This window comes from Rhincodon typus, chromosome 36, assembly GCF_021869965.1.
Source record: "Rhincodon typus isolate 14 chromosome 36, sRhiTyp1.1, whole genome shotgun sequence".
Taxonomy (NCBI): domain Eukaryota; kingdom Metazoa; phylum Chordata; class Chondrichthyes; order Orectolobiformes; family Rhincodontidae; genus Rhincodon; species Rhincodon typus.
Genome location: NC_063367.1, coordinates 8,334,920 through 8,347,223, shown reverse-complemented (window position 1 = coordinate 8,347,223; position 12,304 = coordinate 8,334,920). Strand labels below are relative to the sequence as shown.

Below are 12,304 nucleotides of genomic sequence, written 5' to 3'. Positions count from 1 at the left end.
AGGAAGCAGCAAGTCTAGCCAGAGTAAGTTCTGCAATCAGTAATAATAAACTTCAAGAACAATATAAACATTATAATTATTACGTCACACATGTTAAAGATTGTTTGACAGAAATTTACAAGGACAGTGAGAATAATTCACCAGCTCCCCATCAAATAGCCAGGGTGGCCATCAGAGAATGCAGGATCAACAGGAATCAGAGGAACAGGTAGAAGGGTCCTGACCCGAAACGTCAACTTTCCTGCTCCTCTGATGCTGCCTGGCTTGCTGTGTCCCTCCAGTTCCACACTGCGTTATCTCTGACTGCAGCATCTGCAGTTCTTGCTATCTCTCAGCTCAGAGAGTTCATCACCAGAGGCAACCATAAGGTCAGTGTTAATTAAACACAGCTCCTTAGCCTGGCCTCCGTCCCCACCTGTTTCCCTTCGGATCAGGGCCTAGGGCATAACCTTTCACCTTCCCTAGCTCCGCTGCTTAAATCAGAAAAGCAAAAACATGTTTCATTAATTAGCTCTGCCTCTTCTTTTTAAATAGGTCAGCTCTATTAATTATTGATTTAAACAATCGATTTGATGCTTTGGACATTTTTTAAATGAAATTCTGTGGTGTACTGTAGGGCCACACCTGCCCTGATTCAGAGAAGGGCAACAGGCTGGCTCAGTGGTTAGCCCTATTACCCCACAGTGCCAGGGACCCGGGTTCGATTCCACCCTCGGGTGACTGTCTGTGTGGAGTTTGCACATTCTCCCTGTGTCTGTGTGGGGTTCCCCCAGGTGCTCCAATTTCCTCCCACAGTCCAGAGATTTGCACGCTAGGTGGATTGGGCATGAGAAATGCAACAGCCTGCTTCCACACTGTAGGGATTCTATGAAAAGCTACAATGGGTCCACCACCATTCTCAGTTCAAAAAGGTTGTAGAACTTGTTGTTTGATTTACTCTACTCCATCATTCGCTTCAGGATCCTGTCCTTCACTTCCTCATTCATAAAGAGCACACTGGATATGCACATTTATTACTCCTTACACTCTGTTTTTCATTCATTCATGGGATATGGTCATTACTGCCTAGACCACCATTTATTGTCCATCCTTAATAGCCCAGAGGGTAGTTTAGACATAACCAAATTGCTGTGCATTTGGACTCACACATAGGGCAGACTGGGTCAGGACGACAGATTTCCTTCCCTAAAGGTCATTAGGCAATTAGGTGGGTTTTTTCCAACAATCGACAGCAGTTTCATCATTAGACTCTTAATTCCAGATATTTATCGAATTCAAATTCCACCATCTGCTGTGGTGGGATTCAAACCCAGGTCCCCAGAACATTAGCTGAATTAACAGTCAAGCAATAATACCACTAGGCCATCATCTTCAGGGAGGCAATGGCAATATCAAAAATGGTATGAACACAAATATGCTTGATGATTGATAACCTGATGATTGATAAATAACATGCCAATGCAGCACGCCAACACAGAAAGGGAACAATTTAAACTGTCAGCGTCTCCCTCTTGCAGGTAGTGGATAGAAATTGGACTCTTTTAAAAAAAAACGTTATGCATCGCACGGCAAGATGCCCTAGCTCAGTGAGAGCCATTCCATTGTTACCATGGAGACTAATCTCAGCACAGTCAGCACAGCAGTTAACATCCTTCAGTACAAACTATAATTCCGAGAAACTGCAGCTTGTGCATGGACATCAGAGGTAGTCAAGTGTTATTCTCTACCCGATCACACTTAGCAATGACCTGACGATAAACAGGATTGTAAGCACGCCACCATACCGACGTCAGTCTGCAAAGTTTCTAGTAAAGCTCTCAAGGTCTCGTACTGAAAATTCAATTGGTTTCTTCATAACAGTTTAGAAGTCAAGGTTCAGAGATCAGCAGTAGAGGCTTCAGCATGTGTATACAGTCAGTTCTGCTATAACGCGTGTTCTGGCAACACAAATTGGTTATAACATGACTGACAAATAGGGGAACGCTATTTCTAAAATGTGAACTTCTGTTGGCTATAACACAATCCACTGGTGCGTGGAGGAGTATGCGTCAACATCAAATGATCGTTTCGTGGACTTTGTCCTGGACATGACCAATGTTAGCACCAAAAGAATGGGCATTAACAACAGAGCAACCTCAAAACCTCTTCCTCCATCAAGGCATCATGACATTTTTTCAAAATAAGGTGTTAAATTTACTTTTATTTCATTTTTAGATATGAATTAAACATTTACTCAAACTGTGCTTTCCTTTGTGTTAGGCTTTTGAGTGATTTTGAGTAATATTTTTTGGTGGTCTGCCCCTAACCCTGCTTTTCCCATAGGCCCAGTTACTTCTATAGCGCGATGTTGTGCAGAAACACAACTATTGCATCATAGCAGAACCAACTGTACCTCAAAAACCTGCTTTACACTGCACTGTACCCACCTGTACAGCGTGTTTTACACCATACTGCATCCACCTGTACAGCATGTTTTACACCGCACTGCACCCACCTGTACAGTGTGTTTTACACCGCACTGTACCCACCTGTACAGTGTGGTTTACACTGAACTGTGCCCACCTGTACAGTGTGTTTTACACCGTACTCCACCCACCTGTATAATGTTCATTGCCTTGAGCTGCACAGGTGAGGAGCTGTGCCATTGAAGAGCCAACAGCCTTGGACGTACTTCCCAGATCCTGTGCACATTTCTCCAGCTGGAAAAACAGAAAGACAAGAATTCTTCACATAAAGGGCTGTGAATCTTTACAATCCCTTACCTGAAGGCCTGTGGCGGCTCATTGAGTACGTTCACGACAGTAATTGATAGATTTCCAGATGTTAAAGGATACCCAGAACATGGGGAGAAGGAGGGAAAAAGGTATTGAGGAAGATGAATGGCTGGGCAGATTTGATGGGCCAAATGGCTCATGCTTGCTCTCGTTGCCAGTGTTCCTGAACAAATTGCCTCATACGCCATTAGGCCCTTACTCAGTAACTGAACCTTTGGAGTTTCACTGATGGTGGGCGGCACAGTGGTTAGCACATCTGTCTCAAGTGCCAGGGACCCAGGTTCGATCCCAGCCTTGGGCGACTGTCTGTGTGGAGTTTGCACATTCTCCCCGTGTCTGTGTGGGTCTCCTCTGAGTGCCCCGGTAAAGATGTGCAGGTTAGGTGGATTAGCCATGCTAAATTTTCCGTAGTGATCAGGGATGTGTAGATTAGGTCGGTTATGTGGGACGCTGTGAGGGTTGGTGTGGAATTGTTGGGCTGAAGGGCCTGTTTCCACACAGTAGGGATCCTATGATGATTCTTCTATGATCCAGACAAAGCAAAGCTGCTCGCTATGATCGAGTAACTCAGTGAATACTCATGAACAGAATCACCTCCACCACACCGAGACTGCTCAAACATTTCTGGATAATTGATATCTCGGACTGACCATCAATAGCATCAAGTGTCATGACCCATGAGACATCAGCTGGACCCTGGTGGTCACAGTGGCTAAAGGCAATTGCTATACACGTCTCGTACCATCTGATCAACCCAGTTGGCTGAAATTCCGTAAATGGGTAAAATAAGATGTTCCATCACAGGAGAGACACTGGAAGTCAACCTGACATGGTTAAAGTCTAATGCCGGTGGAAATGGTAAACCTTAATTTCAGTGCTGCTCAAAATTAAATCAATGGCATCATCGCAAAACCAAGCAAGAGGAATTCAATTCAGTGATAGGGTGCATGTGAAACTGTGCACTGATCTCAATTCATGGAGGTGGGAAAGGTAGGGGGAGCCATCTCACAGTTTAACCTTCTTCAGACTTTGGGGGCCTTTCTTGAGAGCAAGTGGTATTGAGTTAATAAGACCTTACTGATGTTTAATAGCAAACACAGTACTCTGTCATGTGACTGACACAGACTATAAATATCTTCTGGTTTTGTGATCAGGTTTGCACATAAGAACTAGGACCAGGAGTAGGCCATTCAGCCCCATGAGTCTACTCCATCATTTGATACGATCATGGTTGATCTCATCTCGGCCTCAACTCTATTTTCCTGCCCACTCTCCACAAACCTTCAACCCATTGCTAATTAAAAAATCTGTCTCTCTCCTTCTTAAATGTCCCAGCATCACCACACTCTGGGGTAGTGAATTCCACAGTTTCATGACTCTTTGAGAGAAATAATTTCTCATTTCTGACTTAAATCCACTACCCTTTATCCTAAAACAATGACCTCTCATCCTAGATCGCCCCACATAAGGAAACATCCTTTCTTCATCTACTCTGCCAATCCCGTTTAACATCTTATTTAGTACCTTAATTAGATTTCCTCACATTCTTCTAAACTCCAGAGAGTATAGGGCTAAACTGCTCAATCTCTCTTCATAAGATAAACCCCTCATTTCTGGAATCAATCTAGTGAATCTCCTTTGATCTACCTCCAATATAAAAATCGAACAAACTGCAGACGCTGAAAATCAGAAACAAAAACAGAAATTGCTGGAAAAACTCAGCAGGTCTGGCAGCATCTGTGGAGAGAAATCACAGTTAACATTTCAGGTCCAGTGACCCTTCCTCAGAACTTTTCCAGCAACTTCTGTTTTTGTTTTCTGAGCTCTTTCTAGTTTCACATAGGAGGGAGATAGAATTGTACGCAGTATTCCAAAAGTGGCTGAACCAATGTCGTTACAGCCTCAACATGACCTCCCAGCTCCCATACTCAATGCACTGACCAATAAAGGCAAGCATATCAAACGCCTTCTTCACTACCTTGTCTACCTGGGACTCTACTTTCAAGGAACTGTGAACCTGCAGCCCAAGGTCTCTTTGTTCAGCAACACTCCCCAGGACCTTACCACTAAGTATATAAGTCCTGCCTTGATGTGCCTTTCCAAAATGCAGCTAACTGGAAAGTTGCAATTTTATTCACCAGTTCCAGTTGCTGCCTTGGTCTAATCCCCCAAGCATGAAGCCTGGAGACGCTCTGGGCTCGTCATTTCCCTTGTTCATAAATGCCGTTGTTGTAACTTCGACAACAATCTTGTAACAGCATCAACCTGCCAAAGCATGTGTAACAATAAATTACAACATCCAACCCCCATTGGCGCTATGGGTGAGGTACAAAACATAGAATCCCTGCAGTGTGGAAACAGGCTATTCAGCCCAACAACTCCACACCAACCCTCCAAAGAGCATCCCCACCCAGATCCATCCCCCTACCTATCCCTGTAACCCCGCATTTTCCATGGCCCATCTACCTAGCCTGTGCATCGTTAGATTGTGGGAGGAAACCGGAGCACTCAATTATGCTCCTGCCTCTTGGAATGAAGTTGATGCTTACTCACAAGGAGAACTTGTGTGTGGAGTCTTTGAATGTGGGGAGGACGAGGCATCACACAGTTCTCACTAACCAGGAAACTCTCCTCCTTTTACCACCCGTCAAATGGAACTGATTAAATAAACAAAGTCCCTGCCACGTTCAATCCCAATTCTCCACACTAACTCGATTTTTAAAATAGATTCCAACGGTCAACGGTGGTGATCTTCACTCAAAATGACAAGATTGATTTGCGAAAGAGCTCATCTTACCGTCTCCCCTGGCAACGGCTTCAGTTGTCCATCTGCTGCTGCCATCTTGGCATCCTGTAGTTCGTTCCTCAGAGTCTGCACCGACTGCAGTGCGGAGTCAATTTCCATGGGACCACACGTCTCATGAGCCTGCATTGGAGAAAGTCAGACATTACCGCGTTGGTTCGCCTCTCAAGATCGGTTTGCTCGATGTTTTTGTTTTGGCCCAAACTGCTGGGCCTCTCCGGAGAGAAAACAAACCCGATGGCAGCCTCGGTCAGAGCTGCCCGGAGATGGGGTGTGGGGGGGGGGGGGGGGGGGCAAAGGTGAGCACCGTGACTATTACTGACCTTTTGTACAGACGTTCGGAGCTCAGCCAGGCTCGTGGCAAGATTCTTGGCGCATTGGCCAAGCTGCATGGCAGCGGCCTGGTCAGCGACTGTAGGCACTGCAGCTTTAGCGGAGGAGACCATCTTGCTTCCAGGCTGCAGAAACAACAACGACAAGGTTAAGCAGAAAGACTCGTGTTTACATAGCGCCTTTCGCAACCTCAGGATGTCATCATAGAATCAGAGAACCCCTACAGTGTGGAAACAGGCCCTTTGGCCCAACAAGTCCACACCAACGCTCCGAGCATCCCACCCAGACCCATCCCCCCATAACTCACCTAATGTCCAAAGTGTTTTTTTTTAAACAAGAAACGAAGCACTTCTGAAGAACGCTCATTTCTGCGACTAAACAACAAAAAAGGCTTCTAATAAACGCACAGCAAGATCCCACGATGAAGAAGTCGAGATTGGCCGGTTTCTCAACGATGGTATTGACAGCGACCTGGCCAAGTTACTCTTGCTGTTCTTCGAAATCAGGCCAAAGGATGTATTAAATTCACCCACAAGTGTCATTAGGCCTTAACTGCTTCAGTACTGACCTTCCAACAGTGTGGCACTCCCTCAGTGCTAACCCTTCGACAGTGCGGAGCTCCCTCAGTACTGACCCTCAGACAGTGCGGAGCTCCCTCAATACTGACCCTCAGACAGTGTGGCACTCCCTCAATACTGACCCTCAGACAGTGCAGAGCTCCCTCAGTACTGACCCTCAGACAGTGCAGAGCTCCCTCAGTACTGGCCCTCAGACAGTGCCGCGCTCCCTCAGTACAGACTCTCAGACAGTGTGGCGCTCCCTCAGTACTGACCCTCAGACAGTGCAGCACTCCCTGAGTATTGATCTTCTGACAATGCCGCGCTCCCTGAGTACTGACCCTCAGACAGTGCAATACTCCCTCAGCATTATACTGAGAATGTCAGTCTGGTTCAAGTCTCTGGAATCTGGTTTGAACCCACAACGTTCTAACTCAGAGGCTGGAATGCTAGCCACTGAGCCACCAACGAAACGTAAAGATATCAGCTTTCAAACTTGGAAATTAAACTTTCCATCTTGTTTGCAGCAGGAGCTGTGGAAAGGATACTAAATCTCAGAATACTGCCCACAAATGGTTTAAGAATTTCAGAGATACCACATAACATCTTTTATTTAAATCTCCAAAATGTCTATCCCTCCATTTGCTTGTACTGCTCCACAACATAATTAGAATGGAGCTTATTTGCAAAGCATCAGCTTAACAACCCAATTAGATAGATTGTACTGCGAAACAAATCAGATGGGGTACCAACACTACACCATCATACAAATATTTAAATCTGGATAAATGCTCCATAAAAACAAAGCCTTTTATTAGTGTTCAGTGATTGCTGCCTAATTTATTTCCTAGCTGTCAAACACAATTACGTGGAAGAATTTATTGTAGGTTGGGGGAGAAGGGAAATCCAGATTCGGAACGGATTGTTCAGCCAGGTCCAACATGACGTGGGAAGGTTTTCGAAGCATAGATATTAGCTGATTAGACATTCGCTCTCCTCAGAGATTGGTTAGCTCAGTCGGTTGGAGAGCTGGTTTGTGATGCAGTGTGAAGCCAACTGCATGGATTCAATTCTCACTCCTGCTGAGGTCACTGTGAAGGTCCCGGCTTTCAGTCTCTCCCCTCGCCCGAGGTGCGGTGTCCCTTTGGTTAAACTGACCACCATTCGTCGTCCCTCTCTGTCCCTAATGAGAGGGCAGCCGGCGAGGCTAAGACGACGTTCAATTTTCACTTCATGGCCTCACTCTGTCGACAGCACCTTCCCAAGCCGGGACCTCCACCATTGAGAAGGCTGAAGGCGGCTGATGGATGGGAACACAAGCAAGCTGCTCTCGAAGCCACGTACCATTGTGACTTTGGAACTATTTTATCATTACTTCAGTACCGCTGGATCAAAAATCCTGGGCTCCCTCCCTAACAGCACTGTTCTTGTCTGTGCACCAGACGAACTGTAATGGTTTAAAACTAAAGCTCACCACCACCTTCTGAAGGGCAATTGGGGAATAAATACTGGCCAATTCAATGACATCCACATCCCACAAAAGGTATTTAAAAAACCCGTATCCCCAAAACTTCTCTCATTATCTCCAGCATGTAACTTCCCAGAGAATTCCACTGTTCAGCAGGAGGAGGGTTCATACTTTCAGTTGTTGAAGGAAAGGAGTTTGGAGGGGGTGGGGGGTGGGGGGGGGAGCGGGGTGGCGTGGTGTGTGGGTAGGGGAGTGGTTGAGAGGAGACAAGGGCTCCCTGGGGCAAGGCCATTGTGAACACTGGTGACAATCCCACATGCAACTGGATTTATCCCAGCAGGATGTAGAGGTGCCGGTGTTGGACTGGGGTGGACTGGGTCAGAAGTCATACGACACCAGGTTATAGTCCAAAAGGTTTACTTGAAATCACAAGCTTTCAGAGTGCAGCCCCATTCGTCAGGTGAAGTGAGAGAGAAGCGCACAGAACACAGAATGTATAGGCAGAGAGATCAAATGATCATACAGTGGATTGTTAAATAATAAGTCTCTGCAGGTGATCCAAAGTGTTAGACAGTGTAAGTGTCAACAGCTGAATAACAAGCAAAGGGATGACTTAAAATCTGATTAAATGAGGCAAAGAGATAATTACAAAACAATTAAAAGTAAGGTGGTGCTGGAGACAAACCAAAATGACTAGAATAACATGATAGGTATAAGAGTTGTGCACCTCCTCAGAAGACAGACACAGGATAGAGTACCCTCCATCGTCCAGTGCTTCACTGGAGCGGAGAGACTGTGCCACGTTCCTCATAGCCTACAAAATGTCATCAATGACGACAAGCATCTCGCCAAGATCATCCCTACACCTCCACTTCTCGCCTTCAAACAACTGCCAAACCTTAAACAGACTATCATTCGCAGCAAACTACCCAGCCTTCAGGACAACATCGACTACAACACCACACAACCCTGCAACGGCAACCTCTGCAAGACATGTTAGATCATCGACATGGACACCACCATCTCACATGGGGACACCACCCACCCCGTATATGGCAGATACTCATATGACTCGGCCAACGTTGTCTATCTCATACACTGTAGGCAGGGATGCCCCGAGGCAGGGTACATTGGAGAAACCATGCAGACACTACGACAGCAGATGAATGGACACCGCACAACAATCACCAAACAGGGACGTTCTCTCCTGGTTGGGGAACACTTCAGCGGTCAAGGACATTCAGGCTCCAATCTTTGGGAAAGTGTCCTCCAAGGATGATACACGACAACGCAGAATCGCTGAGCAGAAACGGCTAACCAAGTTCAATATTCATCCTCAACCGTGATCTTGGGTTCATTTCAAATAAACCTGTTGAACTATAACTTGGTGTTGTGTGAATTCTGACTTTATCCCAGTAGGTTGAGAGCTTCAAGTGGTTCTGACTTGGTCATTCCATTGGCAGTAGGTGGGAAGACTGGCAATGGAATCATAGAATCCCTACAGTGCAGATAGAGGCCATTCAGCAAAATGGATCCACACCGAACTAGACTCATTCCCCCAACCCTATCCGTATAACCCTGCATTTCCCATGGCTAACCCACCCATCCCTGGACACTATGGGTAATTTAGCACAACCAATCCACCTAACCTGCACATCCCTGGACACTATGGGCAATTTAGCATGGCCAATCCACCTAGTCTGAACATCTTTGGACTGTGGGAGGAAAACGGAGCACCTGGAGGAAACCCACACAGACACGGGGAGAATGTGCAAACTCCACACTGAGAGTCACCCAAGGGTAGAATTGAACCCATGTCCGTGGCACTGTGAGACAGCAGTGCTAACCACTGAGCCACCGCGCTGCCCCTCCAATCCAGAACTCCATTGCTGCAGGTGCAGGTTGACAATTTGGGTTTTGGGTGCCACGACTACACTGCCTAATTCGATGCCCTCGCCAGATCTCAGCTCACCACTGCCAGAAGGAGAAGGTCCTGCTCAAAAAGAGACAGAGAGAGAGACAGAGAGAGAGAGAGAGAGAGAGAGAGAGAGAGAGAGAAGGAAACAGAGGCAGGGAGAGAGAGAAAAAGAGAGAGAGACACAGACATACCTGAAGGAAGTTCTGGCTGGCAATAATCAAGGCGAGTTGGGCATTAAGATTCTCAGGCTCAGCCTGGCTCCCTCGCACACCTTGCACCAACTGAGGAATATAATCAGCAACAACCTGTAGAAAGAAAATACGAGACACCGTATGCGAGGAGCTTTTCCTCAAAATAAGCCCATTTGCTTATTATCCCAACCACCACCTTCAAAACTAACATACAGTAGCAGCAGTGTGTACCACCTACAAGACAGGTTGCAAACACTCACCAAGGGTCCTCAGACAGCACCTTCCACTTCCAGCTAGAAGGACAAGGGCAGCAGATGCAGGGGAACACCACCCCATGCAAGTTCCCCTCTGAGCCACTCGCCATCCTGACTTGGGAATATATCAATGTTCCTTCAGTGTTGCTGGGTCAAAATCCTGGAACTCCCTCCCTAAGGGGCTACCTACAGCACATGGGTCTACCACTACCTTTTCAAGAGCAACTCAAAATAAAAGGAAAGAAGAGAAAAACAGGGAGCAGATGAGGAAGGGATGATGAAAAGAAAAATACTTCCATTTCCATAGCATCCAACTCACAACATATGAACAACCAAACACACAGCATGAGTAGATCACTTAACCCTTTGAGTCTGCACAGCAATTCGTTAAGATCGTCACTGATCTGATCGGAACCTCAAATCTGCATCCCTGCCAACCTCCTTTAACCTGAGGAAGGGTCACTTCCCCGAAACGTTAACTCTGATTTCTCTTCGCAGATGCTGCCAGACCTGCTGAGCTTTTCGAGCAACTTCTGTCTTTGTTTCTTCTTTAACCTGTTCGGTTAAAAAGAATCAGTCTATGTCTGCCTTAAAACTGTTCAAGGACTCTGCTTCCACCACCTCTTTGGGAAAAGAGTTCCAAACACTCGTGACCCTCTGAGAGAAAATGTTTCGCCTTAAGTCTGCTTTAAATGGGCGACCCGTGATTTTTAAAGAGTGACCCCTCATTCTAGATTCTCCATTTCTACCCTGTCAAGACCCCTCTGGATGTTATATGCTTCCATCAAATTATCCTTCTAAATTTCAGTGGGTACAAGTCTGGTCTTTCCAACTTTCCTGAAGAGACAACCCACTCATTCCAAGTTTATGTCTGGTAAACCTTTTCTGAATTCTTTTCCATTGCATTTACATCTTTTTTAACTAAGGTCACCAAGACTGTGCTCAATTCTCCAGATGTGGTCTCACCAGCTTCCAGAATTATAACTTCCAACTTTTATAATTCCCCTTGCGATAAATTCGAACATTCCATTAGGCTTCCTAATGCCGTACCTGGACACCTATAACCTTTTGTGATCCATGCATGAGGACGCCTAGATCCCTCTCCATCTCAGAGTTCTACAAACTCACACTGTTTGAATAAAATATTTCCTTTTTATTGTTCATTTCACATTTTCCCACATTTTAAACCATTTGCCTGATCTTAAGAATGAGATAGATAGGTTCTTGATTATCAAGAGAATCAAGGGTTATGGGGTGAAAGTGGGAGAATGGGGTTATCAGCCATGATTGAATAGCGGAGCAGACTTGAGGGCCGAATGGCCTAATTTCTGCTCCTATGTCTTATGGTCTTATCTTGGTCTCTTCACTCAACCTATCCATATCTTTCTGCAGCCTCTATTATGTCCTCTCCACAACTTCCCTACTTATCTTTCAAGTCCGGCAGTGGTTAGAAAATATCTAAATGTGATGCCAAGGGGTAACCTGAGCTGCAGTGGTAGTGCCCCTGCCTCTGAGCCAGGAGGCCGAGGGTTCCAGTTCCAGTTTAAGTGTGTAATAAGATCTCTGAACTGGTTGATGTGAAAATACCTAAGAGCTGAATGCTTCCCCAGTGGATGTTGTTTTCTGGGCAAGGAAAGGTGGAAACTGGTGTTTGTGCTAAACTGCAGATTTACATTTGTAGAGTCCTGATTGTCTAATGGTGCTGAATGGAGATCCTTTGAACACATGACTTTAGGTACCTGCTCTCAAAGTGGATTCTCGCTGGGTGTGCGATGCACACTTAAGCAGGGAGACATGCCAAAATATTTTGCATCAATTGAAACCTCGTAGGAACAGCGTGCAATACACCTGTTTCAGTTTCAGCCCAGGATCTGTATACAAGAGGGTGATGCTCATTGCATTCACTCATGCTTGAGCCGGAGGTGAACAGCCTATGGGCAGCTTGTTTGGTCATTGTATAATCATAGAAACCCTACAGTGTGGAAGTCATTGGCCATCAAGTCATT

The 12,304-nt window shown here is 45.9% G+C and overlaps 1 protein-coding gene across 1 annotated transcript in view; it reads right to left on the bottom strand.

Annotated features, from left to right (window-relative positions):
* The window catches only part of LOC109910698 (talin-2-like), a 383,773-nt gene that overhangs the window by 91,846 nt on the left and 279,623 nt on the right, over window positions 1-12,304 (bottom strand). Inside the window, exons 23-26 of the mRNA XM_048617033.1 lie at window positions 10,045-10,158; window positions 5,901-6,035; window positions 5,572-5,700; window positions 2,597-2,699 (exon numbers count right to left, since the gene is read on the bottom strand). Coding sequence (XP_048472990.1) covers window positions 2,597-2,699; window positions 5,572-5,700; window positions 5,901-6,035; window positions 10,045-10,158 — 481 coding nt within the window. The remainder of the gene's footprint in view (window positions 1-2,596; window positions 2,700-5,571; window positions 5,701-5,900; window positions 6,036-10,044; window positions 10,159-12,304) is intronic.